The sequence below is a fragment of the Pseudopodoces humilis genome, chromosome 24, assembly GCF_049639895.1.
Source record: "Pseudopodoces humilis isolate 2021_Gansu_Grassland_sample_001 chromosome 24, ASM4963989v1, whole genome shotgun sequence".
Taxonomy (NCBI): Eukaryota; Metazoa; Chordata; class Aves; order Passeriformes; family Paridae; genus Pseudopodoces; species Pseudopodoces humilis.
The window spans coordinates 2,599,408-2,620,127 of NC_142223.1; the positions used below are offsets into that span (position 1 = coordinate 2,599,408).

At 44.8% G+C, this 20,720-nt stretch overlaps 1 protein-coding gene across 1 annotated transcript; it reads left to right on the forward strand.

Annotated features, from left to right (window-relative positions):
* Window positions 1-247: 247 nt before the first annotated feature.
* CLCN6 (Cl-/H+ antiporter 6) lies at window positions 248-16,473 on the forward strand. Its single transcript, XM_005528393.3, has 22 exons — window positions 248-323; window positions 1,373-1,438; window positions 1,925-1,990; window positions 2,611-2,677; window positions 3,101-3,207; window positions 3,439-3,565; window positions 4,147-4,214; window positions 4,311-4,369; window positions 5,005-5,137; window positions 5,528-5,641; window positions 5,902-6,068; window positions 6,935-7,061; window positions 7,422-7,548; window positions 7,869-8,022; window positions 8,117-8,276; window positions 8,416-8,522; window positions 9,136-9,322; window positions 9,730-9,887; window positions 10,692-10,848; window positions 11,528-11,635; window positions 12,024-12,149; window positions 13,461-16,473. Exons 2-22 carry the CDS (start codon window positions 1,427-1,429, stop codon window positions 13,539-13,541), a joined length of 2,412 nt encoding a protein of 803 aa, XP_005528450.2. The 5' UTR covers window positions 248-323; window positions 1,373-1,426; the 3' UTR covers window positions 13,542-16,473.
* The last annotated feature ends 4,247 nt before the right edge of the window (window positions 16,474-20,720 follow it).

Here is a 20,720-nt window from a genome sequence, read left to right on the forward strand (position 1 = left end):
TGTGAAGGAAACGGGATGTGGGTTAGGACTTTGTTGTCGGGAGCTCCTATATACAAGTTATGTGTGTTCTGGGTGAGGGACAAGCTGTAAGGTAAGACCCTTTAGCGTTACCACAAAGTGGTGATCTGGTAATACACACTCTCAATTTATAAAAAACAATGGTATAGGACTTCTGTAATTTTGACATTGCTGCCAGTGTTCGTGAACAGCTGTTGATGCATTCGTTCCCTTCATGATTTTCCTTTCCTGCATTTGTTTTGCAGACAATCCTAGGAGAAACTCATGAAGAGGAGGATGAGATCCTTCCACGCAAAGACTATGAGGTGGGGAATTAACTAATAACAGCCTAATATTAATATGATAAGAAGTGCAGACAGGTTTTGATCTGTTTGAGTTTGTAATAGGGCAGGTAGTCAGTATGGATCACTAGGTTGCATTGGCATCAGCAGAAATACCAGGAGTTGCTGTGCTTGCATGGAACCATTCCTTGTCTTTGTATGTTTCTGGGATGAAGCCCTGTGAGTAGGTTGAATGGCTGCTCTCAAGTCAGACTCTTGTTGAGAAAATTCATTTTCAGAGTCTGATGCATTTTCTCACTTCTTCAATGTGAGATTCACAGGCTCTGGTGGCCTTGTTTTCTGGTGACTGTAGAGAGCATCTGTACCTTCTTGGTCACTGTTGCCTTTCTGCTGGCTGTGTTGTCATGCTGGTTCACAGCAGATGTTCCCATATATCAGATTCTGCTGCTTACAGGAGATTTTTGCTTTTTGCATCACTGTATGGTGGCCCTGAAGTATTTAGAGCAGTTGCTGTCACTATGGGTGTCACCAGCCCAGCCTGTTACTGCTTGGCTTGGAAAGGTGAAGATATGGATAGAACTGGTGGAGTTCCATGAGTGTGATTGGGAAACTATTGCTGTTAATGTCCTGCTGTGATAAACTGAAGAATTGATACTGTTCATCTGGAGAGGAGTTCCTAGCTAGTGCTCCTAGCAGTTGCGGTGAGAGGGTGGATATAAAGATCCAGTGTGATCCTCTGCACTGTCAAAGTGGAGACACTTAAAGAAGTATAAAACTATACAATGTGACTTCTCTAACATAAAGATATATAAATCAGTTGTGCTTCTGTTTGTTTCCCTGTCTCTCTCAGCTTGAGCAGTGAAATAGTTCTTTTCTTTCACTTTGTGGTTTTCAGGGTCTGAATGATCAAAATATTTGAAGTTGTTTCCAGGAGTACTTTCTCCTACTGTTGTTTGGAAAATCTACTGTGGGGGTAGTAATGACTTCTGTAGTCTTTAACAAGGTCTTCTAGACATACTTTTTTCACCATCTGTTGCAGCTGATTCTCCTAAATTGACCTTTTGGCATTTCAGAGCCTGGATTATGATCGCTGTATCAATGACCCCTACTTGGAAATTTTGGAGAGCATGGACAACAAGGTAGGACCTTGTTCTTTCATAAGTTAAAACTATGGAAATTATCTAGAGAAACTGTGGAAGTGTTCAAAGACTTTTTGGATGTGGCTTTGACACAGCCTGGAAGGAGAAGTTGTTCCTGTCCATGAGCTTTAAGGTCCCTTCCAACCCAGGTCATTCTGTGAATGTCATTCCTCCACTGCAGGAAGTTTTATGGTTTTTTTCTTCTTTATGACAGAAATTATATGTGTTCTCCTAGTTTCACTATTACAAAAAATATTGTGGAGATTATAGCTCCCAGCATCTCTTGTTATCTTCAGGTTTAAAGAGAGCAAGATGTTGAGTCTTTCAGTGTCCTATTTTCAACTTGCTGTTGTCACAATCTTCTGTTAATTTATCCTTCTGGCTGTTGAGCTGTCGAGCCTAAACCCACCTTCCAGAAAATCCCTGTTTCTGTGTTGCTTTTATTTTATTTGATTTTTTTTTTTTTTTAATTCTCTTTCCAAACAGAAAGCCCAGAGATACGAAGCAGTGAAGTGGGTGCTGGTTTTTGCTATTGGAGTCTGTACAGGACTGGTAAGGATCGTGCTCTTTGGGGAATGAGGAATATTCAGGAGACTAAGCAGGAATAATTTAGAAGTCAGTGGCTAAGGAGTAAAGAAGAGGAAGCATTCTCTTTCATGGTCATGAGAGCTTAGTAGCTGGAGTTGTCTTCTGGGAATTACAGCATGACTATTTTTCAGGAAGCTTTTTCTTTTAGAACTTGCATGGTTTTCTTTTTAAAGTAGTCTGGCATATCCTTTAATTTTGCAAACAGGAAAACTTGTCCAAAGCAAACAACATAATAAAAAAGGATGACAGTTTATGCCTCAATTAAATACCAGTTTTCTTCTGTACCCTTAAGTATGTTGAGGGTATTAAAAATGCTGCCAGATTAGTACTTTACTAAGACTACTAATCAGATGCAGAAGTGCATCTCTTCAGGAATAATTCTAGGATGGATCTGTACCAGTGAGGGAGAGGGAAGAGTTTCTAAAGCTGTTTTACTCTGCACGATGCTTCTTTTGTCTTTTTCATCTTCTGTTCTTCCCTGCTTAAATATTTCTGGTAAAACTAACTAGAGGGTTAACTAGAGGGTGATATTTGTTATTTGTATGTAGAAATTCCTGATGGCAATTCTGTCTTCTTTTTCCCAGGTGGGCCTCTTTGTGGATTTCTTTGTGCGGCTCTTTACCCAGCTCAAGTTTCAGGTGGTACAGAGCTGTATCTTTTACCTTGGGCCTTGCTAGACTCAAGTGACCTTTTCCTTTCTGTTCCTATGTTTTGCTCAAAACAGCTGACTCACAATTCTGCCACTGGGCATGTTGTTCATGATTAAGCAAGTTTTCAACTTGCTTATGTAATTCAGCCCTTGAAACCAAGAAATGCTTCCAGTATCAGGTACATAAACAGAGACTGAAAGAATGAGTGGTTTCCCTTCCTCATAATTCAGTAGTGAGCTTTGAAAAGGAAACCTGGCTTCCTGACAGGTTGTGTTAGCTGCTCTGGTTGCATTAGGAAGCTCAAGCTTGGCTCTTGATGCCAGTGGGAGGCCCAGATATTACCAAGTGATTAATACTTGGTATTAATGTACCAGGTATTGGTGTGTGTGGGGAATGTTGTTTTCCTTGACCTTGATCCCTGCAGCGGTGGAGGAATGCACTGAGAAAGGCTGCCTTGCACTGTCCTTGTTGGAGCTGCTGGGGTTCAACCTGACCTTTGTTTTTCTTGCCAGTCTTCTCGTCCTGATCCAAGTAAGACTTCAGTCCATTGCTGCTCTTTACACAACTTTCCTTTCCTCTCACACAGTTCCTTGATATGAAATATCCTTGCTAAAAACACTTTCTGCCCCAAAACATCAAACTAGCTTCACAGTGCTATTTGATTTAGCTAAGCAGGGTCTCTTGGTCCTTTGCTCTCTGATGAGATGTTGTTGGTCAGGTATGAAATCAGTGTACCGTAATGTCAGTGTTTCTTTTCCGTAGCCTGTAGCAGCTGGGTCAGGAATTCCTGAAATTAAGTGCTACCTCAATGGAGTGAAGGTTCCAGGGGTTGTGCGTCTGCGGACAGTGGTGTGCAAAGCTACAGGAGTGCTCTTCAGTGTGGCAGGAGGTAAGGAGGGCTCTGGTGTGTTGATCTTACTGGGGGAAGGAGTCACTGAAGGGGAATAAATGCTTTCCCTGCTTACATAGGGCACAGAGGGCCCTGTCTTTCCAGTAAAATAATTTTGGTGATTTGTAGCAGAGTCATGAGCCCTGAGTGCATTTATAGAGAATAAACAGAAGGATCAGGACTATGAGGGGAAAAAGGTGTTTTTCTGAGTGGGCTAGTCAGATGTGACTCTTTGTGGCAGAATCCAGGAGAGAGACGTGGAATGTTCCAGGACACATTGTCAGGAGCAGCCTGAAGGCAACAGGGCAGAATAACCTGAAGAGTTCAGAGTCCTTGTAACAGTGGTTTTTCAATGATTCCACCCACTTGGAGTGCAGAATCTCTGCAAGTCTTCACAAACATTTGGGGTTGTTGAGAGAGCAGGAGGTCAGCACCTCCATGTGAGAAGCTGCAGGCTTGGCACACTGAGCTGTGCCATGGCATGGGAGTGGTGGGGCACAGGGCTGATCTCTTCTGGCCTTGTCAGCAAGGGAGGGAGGCAGTGGGATAAGTGTGTTTCCTCATGAGCCCTGTTTTTCCAGGTCTTTTTGTCGGGAAGGAGGGTCCAATGATTCACAGCGGTGCTGTTGTGGGTGCAGGCTTGCCACAGGTTAGTGCTGGCCTGAATCACTGTCCTGGTCACACTACTGCTTTGGAAGAGTAAGTTTCTATCTCCTGTGTTTCTAAATCTTTACTTTGTTTGTAGTTCCAGAGCATCTCTTTGAGGAAGATCCAGTTTAACTTTCCCTATTTCCGAAGTGACAGGTACTGTACCCAGGATGTGGAGGAGGGGAGAGGAGGATGAGTGAGCAGACTTCCTTGGGAGAAGGGTGGTGGGCTGGGCTGAACCAGTCAGTTGTTTTATCAGTCTCTTTCTAGAGTTCTGCAGTTATTCTGCAGCAAGACAACACCAGGATGTGACTCTTCCAAGCTGCTCTGATCTTCATGCTCACAGATGTTCTCTTGTGCTGCTCAGCAGATCTCTACCCATTTCAAACCTGTCATGTAGATGGTTGAAAGCTCAGTTACTCACCCCTTCTGATTAGGATATACTACAGAGAAAGCTAGTTCTCCTGAATGTGAACAAATTCTTGCACTTTCATCTCTGTAATTCTTCCAAATTACACTGAAGTCCATGGTTTGGGATGGTTCCTCACACACCTGGCAGTTGTGTAGTACCAGAGTTCTGCTCTATGTTTGTACTCTACAGAAAGAGCAAGATGCTTCAGCTTAATAAACAAATAAACAAAATGGTCTGCCACGACCAGCTTTGCTCCCAGCTCTCATTCCTGAATCCCTGGGATATATCCATAAATGGGGATGATCTTTTACATTGCAGAACCTAAGCATCTCCAGAGCTCTAATTTGCTAAACTGAGATTGTTCTTCTCTTCATTTCAGGGATAAAAGGGATTTTGTATCTGCTGGAGCAGCTGCAGGAGTTGCGGCTGCCTTTGGAGCCCCAATTGGAGGCACTCTTTTTAGTCTGGAAGAGGGTTCCTCCTTCTGGAACCAGGGACTTACATGGAAAGTGGTGAGTGATGATTCTGGCTGTCTGTCTCTTCCTTAAGAAGAGGGCTCCCCTTGGTAGGGGCTTATCCATGAGGGCATTCAGATTATCCTGTCTCTTCCTGAGCTCTCTTGGCAGGAGGGAGGTTGTCTGCTCCATCGGTATTCCAGAACTACTACAGACCAAGGGCAGAGATGAGCCTGGTATTATCTGGAACTATGGGACAGCTTTAGGCAGCAGATTTAGTATACCTGGGAGAGAGGGGCTTTTGTGCCTGGGCAGTCTGCAGCTTGAGCTCTTCCACAGTCAGTTCCTTCCCCCAGCCATAAGTCTCAGCAAAGAACTGACTGTACCAATCTTAATTTTAGGAACATTTGTTTTCCTTTTTTTTTGTTTTTTGTTCTCCTTTCACAGCTTTTCTGTTCCATGGCTGCCACCTTCACCCTAAATTTTTTCCGCTCTGGGATTCAGTTTGGAAGCTGGGGGTCTTTCCAGCTCCCTGGGCTGCTGAACTTTGGGGAGTTTAAGGTAAGATTTATTGTTACTTCCCCATGCTCCAGTCTTTTCTTAGCCCTGTGTTTCTTCTGTCTGTTAGTTTGGAGGCTTCTTTTGACACGTGTATTTCAGTGGAAGGCACTTGATACTTAGCTGCAATACGTTGATACCCTCAGACAGAATTGTTCCCCTTTAGTTTTAGCTACTCAAAATCTCTAGTAATGGAGACAGAAGCATTGGTAGGAAACTGCAGCAATTACTTTAATGCTTTTTTCTATGCTTTTCCTGCACAGTGCTCTGAGTCTGATAAGAAATGCCACCTCTGGACAGCTGTGGACTTGGGCTTCTTCATTCTGATGGGGATTGTAGGAGGCCTTCTTGGAGCCACCTTTAACTGCCTGAACAAGAGACTTGCCAAGTACCGCATGCGCAATGTTCATCCCAAGCCAAAGCTGGTCAGGTATATGTGCTCTCTTGAGCTTGCACAGGAATCTCTGCTCCCATAGCAAAAGCATCAGTCTGGAAGTCCCTGTGAGTAGGATTGAAGGAAATCCCAGACTGGTTATTTTAAAAATCACAAAATGAAGCCTACACAGAATTTAAAAGTGAACACAGAAACCAAATATTCCAGTCTCTGTAATTTTTTGATGATTTCGGTGATACAGAGATAATTGCAGTCCCTCTAATAAGGGCAGTGGAGGGACCTCTTTATAATAAAGGCTGAACAAACCATAGCTTTGTCTCCATGCAGGATTTTTTTGTGTCCTTGTCCAAACTGATGTGGAAGGAATAGCTGATCTCACTTTCATAAATCATGTTGGTTAATTAAATCCACAGTATCTGTGCTATTTAGAGAGGGATCTTCTGTGTTATTTTGGAAGTAGCTATTTGTTTGCTCTAGACATCTCCTAAACACAAAGCTCAGGTTTAAAAAGAAAAGAAGTGTATTTCAGTAGTTAGAAAAGAGATAGGACTGGACAGGGTGATGCACAGTCTCTCTATCTACCCTTTGACCCTGTAAAGATGTACAGAACATTGTTTCTGTGTGAACAGCCTCATTACTGAACCCTGGGGCTTTTCATGTGTGACTGCTGTGTGTTCTCTGGGCAGAAATAGCTTCTTTTTGGGGCAAGCAATTAAAAAGGGGAGCTAAGGCAATCCCTGGGAACCAAGTCATAATTCAACTTGATTTGCTGCGTCCCTTGTTCTGATGCTAAGCTACAGTGACTGCTGCTTCTTGCAGCCTTATCAAAGTCATTTGAGAACTGGGAATAGGTTACAGTGCTGAGTGTGGCTTCAATGTATGGTTTGTGTTGTGTCTTTCAGAGTCTTGGAGAGCTTGCTTGTGTCACTGACCACCACCGTCACGGTCTTTGTAGCCTCCATGGTTCTGGGGGAATGCCGGCAGATGTCTTCCAGCAGGCACAGTGGCAATGACACCCTGAGCCTGCAGGTAAGAGATTCTTATGTGAAGATTATATTCCCTGTCATATTGTTCACCCTGCAGAGAAGCACAGGCATGTAATGAGCCTTTGACAGCATGCAGTACATAACAGAACTGCAGTGAGAGCCCATGGAGGGCTGCAGGAGCTTAGGGTAATAATGAAAACGACATTGTGCTTTTATACAAAGCAACTCAGGCTCTGAGTCAAGGAGCCTATTGATGTTGCAGGCCCCATGTCTGCTATTGATGTTTGAACTTGCCAAAGCAAGGCTAACAGTAACAGAAGTGTTATTCCCATTCTGCCCAAAGGCTAATGTAGGAGACAGTGAATTTTAAATTTTTATTTGTGTCTTTTGTGTCCTGCATTAGGATATATCAGAGGATGTGAATTCAAGCATCAAAACTTTTTTTTGCCCAAATGAAACGTACAATGACATGGCCACGCTCTTCTTCAACCCTCAAGAGTCAGCTATCCTGCAGCTTTTCCACCAGGACGGTGAGTACTTAGAAGAGACTGCCTCATCCCACACTTAAGCTTCAGAGCTTCATCTTACCTGAAACAATGCCACAAGGCTAGGAGCATCTTCAGGCCTTCATGGTTCTGGAGGACTGCTAGTACAACTGGTGAAAGTCTCCTTTATGGGAAGAAAGGCCTGCTTTTCCTCTCTTTTCACTTACTCATTGTCTGTGTGTTTGGACTGGGAGGCTCAGTAGCTGTTGTGAGATGAGCCTGCTGTGAGCTGAGGGGTTGATGGTGCAAGACTCTATCTTGGACAGACCTGTACCCCTTTAGTCATGATTCTTCTTGTGTTGCAGGTACTTTCAGCCCAGTCACCCTATCCCTGTTCTTCCTTCTCTATTTCTTACTCTCCTGCTGGACATATGGGATCTCTGTGCCCAGTGGTCTGTTTGTACCATCACTGCTTTGTGGGGCTGCCTTCGGACGCCTGGTCGCCAACCTCCTCAAAAGGTGCATCAAGTGTGCGTGTGAGGGATGTGCTGCAGGTGCACCATGAGCTCTCAGGCAGGTTTTTCTAATCTGAGGGCTCTGTGCTTTGCTCTAGCTACATTGGCCTGGATCACATCTACTCAGGAACCTTTGCACTGATCGGGGCAGCAGCATTCCTGGGAGGAGTGGTCCGCATGACCATCAGCCTGACTGTCATCCTCATTGAGTCCACCAACGAGATCACCTATGGGCTCCCCATAATGATCACCCTCATGGTGAGTGCAGGGCCTTAGCTCTGGCTTGCCGCAGATTGCTTGAACATGTGCTGGCCCTGAATCTTTATTACTTTCAGGGCTGTCATAAGCCAAGAAGTCTTGGAACAACAACTCAGTAGACCTTGTGTTTGCCATGCAGGTAGCCAAGTGGACAGGAGACTTTTTCAACAAAGGCATCTATGACATCCATGTGAACTTGCGAGGAGTGCCTCTTCTGGAGTGGGAAACAGAGGTGGAAATGGATAAGTAAGGCTGCTCCTCATGGCCAGGCTGTGGGTTAGAGTTTGTGGTGGGGATTCTTGCTCAGAAATGCTTTAATGCAGGAGGATGATGCTTCATCTCCAACGAACCTGGTTGCTCTGAGGAGCAACTGTGAGGGCTGCTGTGAAAGGACTTGTGCACCAGGCCTGCAGCAGGGAAGAGATGCTGAAGCCCTTTCTGAGGGGGTGGATGGATGTAAATCTGCAGGGTGCATTTGGGAGGTTCAGCAAGAACTTTGTGAAAACATTCCATTGGACTTCCCTTCTTGTGGAATGTCATCTTCTTCCCACCTGTTGTTTCTTCCCAGTAGTGTTTAGAAACATTATTATAAATTAGAACATTCTACCTTTCCTCTAGTGCATTACTGATACAATGTTTTGTTATAAAAAGAAAATAAATTTAAAAAATCAGATGTGCTATCACTGCTGATACCACAGTGAAGGTGAACATACAGGTAAAAAAGGAGCTATCAGAACTTAACGGCATCAGATTCCTTCAGGATCTTGTTTAGGGACTGGTTTGTTTCCATGTTTGTTCATCACCAGACTTCTGTCACTGATGTGATGCATGCAGCAATCTTGAATTTCTGTTTCTTCAGACTACGAGCCAGTGACATCATGGAACCCAACTTGACCTACGTGTACCCACACACCCGGATCCAGTCCCTCGTTAGCATCCTGCGCACGACTGTCCATCATGCCTTCCCTGTGGTGACAGAGAATCGGGGCAATGAGAGGGAGTTCATGAAGGGAAATCAGCTGATAAGTAACAACATCAAATTCAAGGTAAAGAGTTGCTTGTTTGATAGGTTGAAGAGCAGAGAGCTTTGTTTTGCTGTAGTTATTTAGGCTTTTGGGCAGAATTCAGGTCAGAGATAAGCACCTACTGCAATACAAAATTTTTAAGAACTCCATTTCATTCTATTCTCTGGGTGATGGTAGAGACAAAAGAGTGGGGTGCATTCCTAGAGGCAAGAGTTAAGAGGACAAAGTAATCTGTTTAGCATAGACATGGAAACGTTTGGATTTGTTACTGGATTGCACAGTCCTATTGGCTATTATTGCAAGTCCTGCAGCAGCAGTGGCTAATGAACATGTTATGTGGTGGCATAAAGCTATGACCTAATAGTTCATAGTCATTCTTGGATAATTGTTGACTTGCTTAGTAAGTATGTGAAAATTGTTGTATCCAGAAATCCAGCATCCTCACCCGAGCTGGAGAGCAGCGCAAGCGTAGCCAGTCCATGAAATCCTACCCTTCGAGTGAGCTGAGGAACATGTGTGATGAGCACATAGCAACAGAGGAGCCTCCTGAAAAGGAGGATCTGCTGCAACAGATGCTGGAGAGAAGGTGAGGTCCTGGTAGGCACAAATGTATGGAAACAGGGTTTCTCCATATGTTGAGATGTATTGTAAAGAGTGTTTCATACAGTCTCTGTCGTTTCATATGTCAGTGGAGCCAGTGCTGGTGTCCATGTTTTAGAAGTGATTTGTCAGGTCTGAGGAGCCAGTGCTGTGGGTCACACCTGTGACTAAGTCCCAGGCAAGTGGGTTGATTATGTCCAACTTCTTACATTTCCTTCAAACACCTATACAGACATTTCCTGGAGAGGATGGAGTACCTGGGAAGGTCTCTGTAGAAACCGATGTCCTCTTGTCTGCAAAAGCGTGAGAGCTCTGGAAAGCTCACTTAATCCCAGCTAATGACCTGGTGCCATGATACTGATCCCATGATTACATTCTGGTAACTGGGCTGAGTCACCAGGCTTGCCTTGCTGTTACTTCCAAGCAGAAGCACAGTCTAGTGGATAATTTCCTAAGTCAGTGATAGTGACTTTCATGAATGGCAGCATCCTGACCCTGACATTTTGCCAGATGCTTCAGCTTTTATTAGAACCTGAGTAACTTGGCACTGAAAATTGCTTTAATAGCAAGTGATTTGAAATTGAGTTAGGAGACTCCTGTTCTGCTGCTCTGACCACTTCATGGCTCTTGACCCCTCTCTCCTATTTTTTTTTTGTGGATTGAAGACTTGCTTGTCCCTAGCAAGAGTCCCTGAAGTGTTCAGGAGAAAGCTGCAAAGAGCTGAAATAGCTGCTCTTTTGGGAGTTGGGGTATGTGAAGCTTGTAACACATGGTGTTTAATCCATCACAGATACACTCCTTACCCCAACCTGTACCCTGACCAGTCTCCCAGTGAGGAGTGGACCATGGAGGAACGCTTCAGACCTTTGACCTTCCATGGCTTGATCTTGCGCTCACAGCTGGTCACCCTTCTTGACCGGGGGGTTTGCTACTCCGAGAGCCAGTCGGTGAGTCTTCCTGTTCAGGAATTGCAGCAGAGACATCCCTGCCTTCTCAGCTGAGGAGGCTGGGAACAATGTTCATGGGCTGCCAAAAAGAATATATCTATTTTTACACTTTAAGGAATGCATGTGTATTCTAAAAGTTGCAGACAGGTAATGTGAATTCACTCTTACAGCTCTTAGGGTAAAGGAAGTTGAAAATATCCCTAAGGAAAGGACAGCCAGTGTTTAAAAAGTAATCCAGCAGACTCATTTGTTGCATGAAGATACGAAGAATATAAGATATTAATCTATGGCATAAGGATATGCAGAACTGGAGAATAGAGGGCAGATATTAAATGCAAACAGAGCACCCAGTGGTATGTACTGTGTGGTTTACTGCTGTGTGTAGAGGTCTTAGCAGAGCAATGTCAGCTGTGTCACTGAGATCAGTGAGAGTATCTGAGGCCCAGCTCCCACAAGGCTGGTTTCTGCTGCCCTCCAGTGTCGAGTGTAGATTTGTCAGAGGTTGGGGAGCAGGTCCATTCTCTATCAGCTAAAAGTCTGCATAGGTTTGGGTAACAGCACTTCTGCAGAAGGTGGATGTGGGTGTGGGAGGAGATCTGGGGAAACAATTAGGGAGCATGGTTTGCTGTGCTGCTTGCATTGTCTGGAATGGTGAGACAGGAGTTTCTTTCAATTGCAGAGTGCAAGTCAGCCCCGTCTGTCCCACGCAGAGATGTCAGAGGATTATCCCCGCTATCCAGATATCCATGATCTGGACCTCACATTGCTGAACCCTCGTATGATAGTGGTAAGATATGCACTGCAGTGTGACAGTGTCTTCTAATACATATTTACAACTACAAACATTGAGAGCATGTTTGATACACTCTTTGGTGCAGTGACCAACATCCTGTGCTCCTCAAGCGCTCAGCTTTCTCTGCATGTGGAAATCCTCTGCTGTGAGGTAACAGTGTCCATTTGTGCTTTACTTCTAAAATAAGGTGTTGCCTGTCCAATGCTTCTCAACAAACCAAACCAAATTAGTGTCATATTAGTGCAGAAATAGAAGATGACCACAGTCAAATATTCTGTCCAGGCATCAGTGCCGTGGAGGACTTGTAGGAGTTGCTTGTTAATGATTCCCAAAAACAGTGAAAATGCCTCTGGTAAATAACATGATGGTTTTTCTTTCTTAGGATGTCACCCCATACATGAACCCATCACCCTTTACTGTCTCTCCAAATACTCATGTGTCACAAGTCTTCAACCTGTTCAGGACAATGGGACTCAGGCATTTACCGGTTGTGAATGCAGTTGGAGAGGTGAGTCCTTGTCTTGTCTTAGCAGAGCAAGGAAGCCACAGTATTTGTGCAACATTTTCCATCTTTGGGACAATTAAGATCTTTTCTAACATCAAACAGAAATGCTTTAAAGAGATCAGAATGTGATTTTTTTAGGGCCATGAAGGCTTGATTACTGTGACTGTTGCCATCTTTTGGGTCCTAGCCTGCTTCCCCTTTACCTGCAAAGAGCTGGGTGTGCATCTCTCCTGTCTCAGAAGCTCTGTGTGGGACAGAAGCTGTCCCATTTTCATATCTGTTGAGAGGCCTTGAGCTCATCAGAAGCTACTAATTTGCCTTTCCTTTCACAGCTTTATTCAAAGCCAGGAGCAAAATTTCCTGTATGTCGGGGCAAGAGGTTTTTCTGTAGGAAGGGAGTTGTATTCTGTTCCTACTCAAAGGAGCAGCAAAGCAAAGGAGTGTTTAAATGGTTTGTGTTTGACTCACTGTCCTTGTCTCTGCCATCTACAATGCTCAGGAACAGTCAGTAGATGTCAGCAGCCTCCTATAACCACAATGAGGAACTGTTTCCCTTAAGCCTGATGTGGTCTGTTGTAAGGCAGCACTGCTTTTTCTGCCTCAGGGTTCCCCATAGTTACTCTGCAAGGCCTATGAGTTGCACACAGGAGATATTGGCTTGTCCCAGTTTAGTACAAGATGCTCTTGCAGTACTAGAGAACAGCCTAGTTCTAAAATCTTTCTATGTGTAAAATCAGTGAGGTGTTTCATCAGCTGAAACGAGTGGTTTGACTGCATCCACAGCAGGCTGGGAGGGGGTCCCTTTTGTCACCTGCCAGTGTGCAGTCACCTCTTAGCTAGAATTGGCCATTTCTCTGTTTTGGCCTTTAGAGCTTCCTTGAATGTATCTGATAGGAGCTATCTGAAGTCATGCCATGTGTAATATGAGAAATGTCTTGAATGAAGCCCTAAAAGACAGCTTTGTTATTTCCAACTGCAGTTTTCACTTCCTGAAGGATTTTACATCCTTATGCCATCTGACATGGAAAGGATTTCCCTTCCTGCTGGTGCCAGACACCATAACAGTGGTTACACTGTTTGGGTGTAGTTAAATCAGCATCCTTGCCTGGAGAGTAAATGTTGGGAGAGGGGAGGGACTTTGTTTCTGTGAATTTCAACTTGAATCCACTTTAACTCAGCATTGGTCAAGAACTGCTTTCAGGTTTCCTCTTTTTGGGGTGTTGAAAAGAACAACCACTTTATTATGGATGTCTCTTAGTGGCGCATCTCTGATATTGACTTTTATCTTTTCTTCCTCTTTTCTTCCTGTTTAAGGTTGTTGGGATAATCACTCGGCACAACCTGACCCATGAATTCCTGCAGGCAAGACTGAGACAACACTATCAGACCATTTGATGCCCCTGCCCCTCTGTCAGTGTGGCTTCCTCCCTCCTCCAAGCCTGCACACACACTCGCATTCTGCTTGGGCCGCACCAGGCCCAGGACTCGCCGTTTGGCTTCTCACATGCATATCAAGCCTGGGGAACTGGAAAACATCTTGCTTGCCAGAGAATTAGAGGAGCTGCCTGAGCCCAGAGCTGTTGATTGGCCTCAGGCACTTGGTTTGACAACTCTTGATCCAGGTGTTTTCTTCCCCTTTCCCCCAGTTATCTCCTTCCATCAGATGTTGTCCTGACACTGCGTGTTCTGCCGTTTTGTGTTGGGGTTTTCTGGAGAGTTGGAAAAAAGAACCATTTCCCTCCACTGCCCTTACTCTGGGCAAAGAACTGCAGCATCTTTCCCTTCCTCCTGTATGTCTCCCTTTTCCTCTTCCTCCCTTTTTCCTGCAACTGTTGCCTTATTAGTGTGAGAAGGCGGTTGCTGTCACCGCTGAGAGGAGATACTGAAGTTTGCAGATATCAAGTAGCTGCTCTGGAGGGTGGTTTCTTGCAAAAGCAGTATTAAAAAATCCAGCATTTTGGAAATACACCTGTCTTTGCAAGACAGACATACTTCTTTTCTATATATATATCCTTTGCCCATGTTTTTTCACTCTGGATTCATTAATTTCTGTCCTTCTTTCATGAGGAAGTGTTTCTTCTGTGATGTTTTTGACAGCAGATGACTTTTGAGAGCAGCTCAGCAGATTTGGAGTTCAAAATGGTTACATTTCAGTTACTGTTTGGGTTTATGAATGTTTAATACATTTGCAAAGCATCTCAGAGAAAGGGATATCTCTTTCCTGTTAGCTGTTGATATTTCCCTGTAAGAGACTGTTCTGAGATGCTTGGTGGCACTCCACTTCGACATTCCTGCATTTCTTGGCATTTGTAGGCACTTTGTCCTTGCACTGCTCAAACAGTGAGAGCCTGGTGCACCTTTCCAGCTGGAGTCAGAGACCAGGGAACTCCACATCCTGAGAGCATGGAGAAGTGTTGCTGGAGGCAAACAGAACTGACGGTCTCTGGGCTTGGTTGAGTTATCTCTGTGTCATGAAGGAACTGCTGTAGTTTCAGGCTGCCATAAGGAGGGATACTTAGTGCTGGTGACTAAGGCAGGATCTCCTACAGGTGATAAGTGGGGCTGTCTGTGCTCTAAAAATGTTTGGGATAATGTTTGCAACCCATAAGGGTAAAATCAGCACTTAGGAACCAGTTGGAGCCAGTTCAGTGCTTTAGCAGGTACCATCCTGGCCAGCACCTGTATTGTTCCAGCAGGTACCTGCCCTCCTGAGTTCTCTGTGCAGATAACCCTCAGTGGGAAGCCAGTGCTGTGCCTCAGGGACTGCAGGGCTGATTGGCTTGATAAAGCACAGAGCATTCTCTCAGCCAAGATCCTGGGACAAGTTACATGGGGAATGTATTCCAGAAAAGCTTCTACTTCAGCCTCTGAGCCATCCAGTTAACCTGTTGTCTGCCATAAGGAGCTGCTTAGGTGGGAATTGGGACAGAAGAAAGGCAATTGTTGATTTTCTCTGTTTCCTTAGAGAATAGGAGTTGGCATCAGCTACTACTCTTTGATTTGTGACTTCTTTCCCTTTAAGTAGAGTAAGGATGTTTGTTCTGTCAGGATAGTCTCTGCAGGTGTTGTCTAAAATGCCTTTTCCCTGAGCTCTGGTCTTGCACTGAGCTGTCCCAGGAATCTTCCAGCACCAATTTGCACTCCCTGAAGTTGGACTCTACATTTGAAATATGCTTATGTTAGGCTACCTTTCATTCAAAAGATTTGTGCTCCTGAGTAGTTACGAATCGTAACAATCCTGTGGGATTTTGTGGGATTTCAGATCACTCATGTGGAATTGGCAATCCTGTACTGTTAGAGCACCTGTCAAGAATGCCCTGTGTCCCCCCATGACAAATGTTTTTCCTCTTGCTCATGTTGAGTGTGTGTGGAAGGGAGGGTTCCTCTTCCTGCACATGAATAAGGCTCCTTAGGTTGTTTGCCATGAGCTGGTCCTATTTTATTTCTTTACACAAACAGCAGGGTATTTTGCTGCAGGATGTCTTTGCTGCTGAGGCTAGAGTTGGTCAATTCAGACAAGTCAGGCTGGAGAATCTTGTTGAGGTTTTTCTGGGCACCAGATGCTTCCCCAAGTACCTGTTGGCAGCACTGTCTGCTCTGTCTGGGCATCTTATTCAAATGTTTCAGCTGGAAAACACACCCTTTCATTCTTTCAGTAAAGAAATTTTCAGTGAGGATGGTGGGTGACCCTGTCAGCTGCTCTAAAGGGAAATCTCAGTGTCCAGTTACTATTCTGTAGCCTGCAGAAAAGGAATTTCAAGTTCAGCTGACATTTGGAGATGCAGCATTTCCCTTCTGATGAGGACTGATGCCAAGGAGCTTGTGTTGAATCAGTCTTTTTCTCACACTTCAGTTACTTAATTCCCTTCTTACAACACACTACTTCTACCCTGGCTGTAGTTGCTTAGTGATTTATCAAGAAACTTACTCTAACATAGGTGCCTGTAACATTTTAACAGAGCAACACTAAGGGAAAGATAACCCAGAACTGGGTTAGTTCTGATGGCAAGGTTAGGGGCTTAGTCTGGGGCCTTCTCCCTTGCCTCGTGGTTTCCTGTGCAGTGTTAATTATGCAGTTTTGAATTATTATTTACTATTATTAATTACTGTGAACCATTCCAGTGGTAGCAACTTACCTTTCCATTTGTGGTTTTCTTTTGCACTGTTTTTTGTTATGAAATGATGTAAGCTAATTCCATGGTGTGTGTATATAAATTGTATTTTTTTTAAATTTGTATGAATATATTTTTATTTGAACTATGGCACTTGGGAAGTATTCATGTAGCTGTAACATGTCTGAGAGTAAAATGTTTGTGTGTCTCCTTCAGCACTTTCAAGGCCTTTTGATGTTTCTAGTATTGTTTTATTTTTGCCCTTTATGATAATAAAACTAGTAGAACATGGCAACATCCAAGAGAATGATTTGAAGTAGTTGAGTAGCTGCTATTTGTGAGTTGTGTGGATCTAACAGTTTGTGCAGAAGGTGCCCTGAGCCAGGCAGAGAGGAATGGCTGTGATCCATTAGGTTGTGACCACTGGAGTTCCACATTCTCACAACAGCTGTTTCAAAGGAGGGAATTGCCATGTTTGATAAGGAGATAAATTGTGCACATTGTGCTGCTTTTCTTACCTGGGAACTCACCTTCCTCCCAGTAAGTTTATGAAAGAGGTTTAGACTACAGTGTGGCACCTCTTGTTTTACCTCTCCAGGATGTGAAAGATCTTAATTCCATCTTTAATGTTTATTTAATTTGTGGCTATCTTTCCTGCTGTGTCCTGCTGTCTGCCTTACAGAAAAGAATTTGTGACAATTTTTGAGTTTTCATCACATGCTTACAGCCAAAAAATACAAGTCTTTGAGCACTATAGAAATAATCTGACCCAAAAAGCTCACTGCCTTTCCATGTTTCTGTGCATCAGGGGGCTGTGTTGCACAGGATGCACGTGGTAGCTTTCTGAGGCTCTGTAACACAGAGTTAGCCAGCAGCTTGTCTGCCTCCTGCCCTCTGGCTCTCCCTTGGTGGGTATATCATGCCAGGGAAAGCCTGAGTTAGGTAAAACCATCTCTTGGGAGGGAATGGCAGAAAATCTGATTTGAGGAGCTGAAGAAGTGCCACAGTGGTCTTAACTAAGCAAGGAATAGGAGGGATACCCTAGCAGGGGTAGGAAGGAGTCATCAGGAGAAAGGACTGGGGGAACTGCTTCAGCTCTGTGCTGCCTTTGGTCATAAATGCAGCAACACAGGAGGGAATGGGAGAGGTTTATAGATTTGTTGAGTCCAACCATGTCCCTGTAACGACACACTGGGGCCCTAGCAGAAAAAAATTATTGGTGTCCAGTGAGATTATTATTATTTTTTAAATTTTTGCTTTGCTAGCAGGATACAAGCTGCCTCTTCAGTGTGTGTGCATCCTCACAGGCATGTGCATTCCCAGTTGTGATCATGCAGCAGGCACTGGAAGGAACAGAGGATGGCTGCCCAGAGCTTTGGCTGTTGCAGGGGTGGAAGGAGAGAGGGAAGCTGCTCTTCTTGTCCAGGGTGCTGAAGGGCTTTTCAGCGGCAGTGGGACACACTCAGCCTCCTCTGCATCCACTGCTCAAATGCAGTGTCTGAAAAGGCTTCCTGGGAGCTGGGATGAGACATCAGTGAGCTCCACTGCTGTCTGGGAAGGAAGGGGAGTCAGTCAGTGAGGTCTGGAGATTGAGATCATGGTTTAAAAGTGAGCAGGATGACCCTTTCTCCAGGCTGCTTCAATTCCTGTATGGACTATGTATGGTTTAACACACATCTTACTGATCCTCTAAGCATTTTGGAGCTGAGACTGGAACCCATATATACAGTTTCAGTAGAAAACAATACTGTGTTGAAAACTTACGACAAACAGATCAGACATGACAACTCTGAGACCTTTGTTGACTCCCCCAGCAGCTTTTTGTTGCCTATATCAACAGAGAGAATGTCTCTCTGGGATGTCTGAATTAACACACCAGTTTTATCTTTCCTTTCTATCCTCCCAATTCCCAGCATGACTGGCCTGACTCTAGCTGCCTTCTGTTTTCATAAACTTCTCCTCCTCCCCCCTCTGCTCTTTAAGTACAGGATTGTGCTGGTTTTCCAAGAGAGCAGTCAGGAGATGGTAATAGAGGGGAGACATTCTTACAAATCTTCCTTCCTTCCCACATAAAAGTGCAGGACACACTTATCAAGCAGATGTCAATCAGCAAAGGCCTTTGGGGGCCAAGATTCAGGGGAAGTAAATCAAGCAAGCTGGCTGCAGCCAGATTGGGATGTGACCTGGCACAGCTCCACGTCTCCCTGCAGCACTGGGAGGGTGTGTGCCCTGGACTTCACATAGGATTTCTTAGAGAAACCCAGCAGTGCTGACAGCTCCTCTTGGCAATCTTGCCTACCAACTTGGATTTCAGTGGAAGCATTTGGTTTAGTGAGAGGCTGGATAGGGATAGTGCAGTGTCTGAGGGGGCAAAGAAATCACTAAATCTAATTTGCAAATATACCCCATGCCAAGCAGACCCCTATTCCAAACAAGGCTCATGCCTTACAGAATGCATGGAGCACACTAATGGAATTACTGTTTCAGAAACCAAAGCAAAGCAAGCTGCTGAATTATGCAGGGCCCATCATGGGTGCTGCCAAACGCTGTTAGGAAGTTAGAATGAAGTCTGGCAGGGCAGGAGGTGGCAAATGTCACGATAGCTCTGTGGAGGGTGTTAGCCTGGTCTCTTCCCTGGTCCTACTGGGATATTGCTTCATTTACACGATGGCTGTTCCAGGATTGTTCCCTGCTCTCTCTGATCCAGCTCTCATAGCAACAGTGGCAACTTTTTTTCATCCTTAGGGGTGATGTTTGCCTGTAGAGCTGATCACTGTCCAGTTTCTCCCATTCAGCTTTTCCCAGTGCTTACTCCTGAGCACAGCACTATTCTGACCTGGCTGTGAGATTTCCCTGAGGGTGCTTTACAGCTCAGTGTGTGTATGGGAGTAGCAGTAAAAATCCAGTCAGAAATGGTTTTTTCCTCGATTGCTTACCCTCAATTAGGTTCTCCCAGACCTCAGGGTCTATTAACATACTGTCTGCAAGCCAATACAGACTTGTTCCACCAGGAACTGGCTTGCTGTTAATACTGAACCCACCTGGCTTTAGGTCAGGCAGCATTGCCTCTTCTTGCCATTTTTAGCACATTCCACTGAACTAATCAGTGTTTTGTGCCTTGAGGGGCTGACAGGGAGGGACAATTTACAGTGTCTGTGCAAGTTGTGCTTGACTGGGTAAAATTCAGCTCCAGCAAGAGCTATTGTTAGAGTACATGAATTGTTTCTACTTTCAGCAGCACAGGGGAAGTCAGGCTGTTTCCCATTGCTGGTGTGGAGGGGTCCATCTGCATGTTCCCATCGGGCTGCAGTGGGTGTGTTTGGAAAGCCTTTTTAGAAGACAAAGCTCCATTGTCCCCACAAGGGCTCCCCAAAGGGTGACTTCACACCCCCTTGATCTGTGAAACTGCTTAAATGCAAAGTCACTGTAGCTTTCACTGCAGAGATTTCCCATGGATACTGCTGGGAACCTTAACCTGGGTATTTATTTATTTTTCTTTCAGGGAAATCTGTGTGGACACTATTCCACAAAGTATTTTATCTGTAGCTGGTGCTGCTGGAAGGAGAGGATTTATATGACACTGGTTTCCTGTTGGAGTGCAGCAAAATTATTCCCTCAGCTTGGACTTCTGCCCTTCTTCCCTAGGAAAGAATCCCAAGGCCCAGTGTGGAGAGGAGCACACAGATCCCTCTTGGAGCCCATGTCAGCAGTACAGGGAGCGACTGGGAGGGTGTCAGAAATGTGATGTGTGACATGAGCCCCAGTTAAGTGTTGCAGCAGCCTTAGCTGTGACTGGCCCTGTGCAGGAGGAGTGTGTGCTTGAGTTTACCCTTTCCCTGGAGCTGTGGTGCCTGAGAGCTGTTGTCAGCAGCTCTGGAACACCTGCCTTCCATACCTTATCCTCACCAGGTAGCATTTCTGTCCCCAGGTGCATTTGCATAAGCAGAGTCAGAATTGGACTGTTCCAGCTGTGTCTGTCCTGGTGCTGCCTTCTTAAGCCCTGAACAAGCTTCTCAGGGTACTCAGGTACATGGGAATGAGACTGGGAATGCCCTGAGATTCTGGGAATGAGGCTCATGAGGTGCTCAAAATAACACAGTCCCTAGCAGTTCGTGCAGTCACTCACAGGACAGTTGTGTTGAGCTGGGCTTGATGCCATTGCCAGGGCTCACATGGGGATCCAAGCTCTTTGTTCCTTGGGATGCTGACTGAATGTGTTTTTGGCAATATTACCTTCTTTGGTGGGCTACTAGAATATGTTTTAGGTCAAATTCAGCTCCTAGGTGTGAACTCTAGCAACTAAGGTTAAATAAATCTTAATGAGACTTCCAGTGTTGCCATTAGCTGTGTTAGAACAGCTTTGTGAGGAGCCATTCCCAGAAAGTGATAAATGTTCTGTACAAGCTGCTGTGTAAAGTGATCCCACCTGCCCTCTCATGAGGAACATCATGATAATATTCAA